Source organism: Gracilinanus agilis, unplaced genomic scaffold (assembly GCF_016433145.1).
Source record: "Gracilinanus agilis isolate LMUSP501 unplaced genomic scaffold, AgileGrace unplaced_scaffold32916, whole genome shotgun sequence".
Taxonomy (NCBI): Eukaryota; Metazoa; Chordata; class Mammalia; order Didelphimorphia; family Didelphidae; genus Gracilinanus; species Gracilinanus agilis.
Window position 1 is genome coordinate 1 of NW_025365708.1, and position 1,421 is coordinate 1,421.

General features: G+C 37.3%; 1 protein-coding gene across 1 annotated transcript; it reads right to left on the reverse strand.

Moving 5' to 3' along the window:
* Positions 1-214: 214 nt before the first annotated feature.
* On the reverse strand, positions 215-1,144 carry LOC123254798 (olfactory receptor 8G1-like). Its single transcript, XM_044683722.1, has one exon. The coding sequence runs from the start codon at positions 1,142-1,144 to the stop codon at positions 215-217; it is 930 nt and encodes a 309-aa protein (XP_044539657.1).
* Positions 1,145-1,421: the final 277 nt, after the last annotated feature.

Sequence of the window (1,421 nt, forward strand, 5' to 3'; positions counted from 1 at the left end):
AAAAATAAAAAATAATTATTATTGTATGTTGAAGAGGTCAGGCATATTTCTTTTCAACAGTCTACTATATGTGAATTATGTAACCATGAACCTCTCTCTCTCTCTCTCTCTCTCTCTCTCTCTCTCTCTCTCTCTCTCTCTCTCTCTCTCTCCTGCTCAGCATCATAGTATGTACTAAAACCCTTGACTCATTATTCTAATATTTCATCATTCCCTAGAATGTTCTTCCTATCACTTTTCTAAAGGCAATTTTGACATCCTTATTTCTCAGACTGTAGATGAGGGGATTTAGCATGGGCACAATGATAGTGTAAAACACAGAAGACACTTTCCCTTGATCCATGGAACTCACTGAAGATGGCTGCAGATACATGAATGCAAGAGAGCCAAAGAAGACACCAACTGCTGCAATATGGGAACTGCAGGTGCTGAAGGCTTTGGACCTTCCTTCATTGGATTGAATTTTTAGAATGCTAACAATGATGAAAATATAAGAGCAAATAATGGTTAGTGTTGGGAAAAGGATATTAAATGTACTCAGAGCCAGAGCCATCACTTCATTGACATAAGTGCTAGAACAAGAGAGCTTCAAGAGTGGAAGGAGGTCACAAAAGTAATGATTGATGGCATTTTCCTCACAGAAGAACACCTTCAGCAAGCAGCCTGTGTGAGATGTGGCCCCGACCAGGCCCAGTGCATAAACTCCAGCCACCAATAATGAGCACATCTTATTGGACATGAGAACATTATAAAGAAGGGGATTGGAAATAGCAACATAGCGATCATATGCCATCACGGCCAACATGTGACATTCAGAAATGGTAAGAAAGGCAAAAATATAGAACTGAGTAATGCACTCAGGGTAGGAGATGGTATTCTTCTCTGATGAAAAGTTCCCAAGCATTTTGGGAATGATGACAGTTGATTGACAGAGATCAATGAAGGACAAATTACAGAGGAAATAATACATGGGATTGTGAAGATGAGAACTTAACCCAATAAGTGTAATCATGCCCAGATTCCCCACAACGGTGAACACATAAATTCCCAGGAATAGGAATAAGAGGGGTAGCTGGAGCTCTGACAGGTCTGTCAGTCCTATCAGGATAAACTCAGTCACTAGGGAAGAATTTTCTTTTTCCATTCTTTTTGAGTATAGAGTAACAGGAGACAAGTATCTGTAAAAAAGGAGGAAAATAATTAGAACAAGGAGAGTAATTTCATTATTACCAGTTTTAAAAAGGAGTTAATTGAGAACAGTAAAATTATAATATAAATTCATTTAATCTTTTTGACTTTGTCTCTTTTCAAATAGTTACTTGCCTTTCAGATTCGTGGTTACATAATTCACATATAGTAGACTGTTGAAAAGAGATATGCCTGACCTCTTCAACATACAATAATAATTATTTTTTATTTTT

Coding starts and splice junctions, on each gene's coding strand:
- LOC123254798 (XM_044683722.1), bottom strand. CDS start 1,144: ATGGAAAAAGAAAATTCTTCCCTAGTGACTGAGTTTATCCTGATAGGA.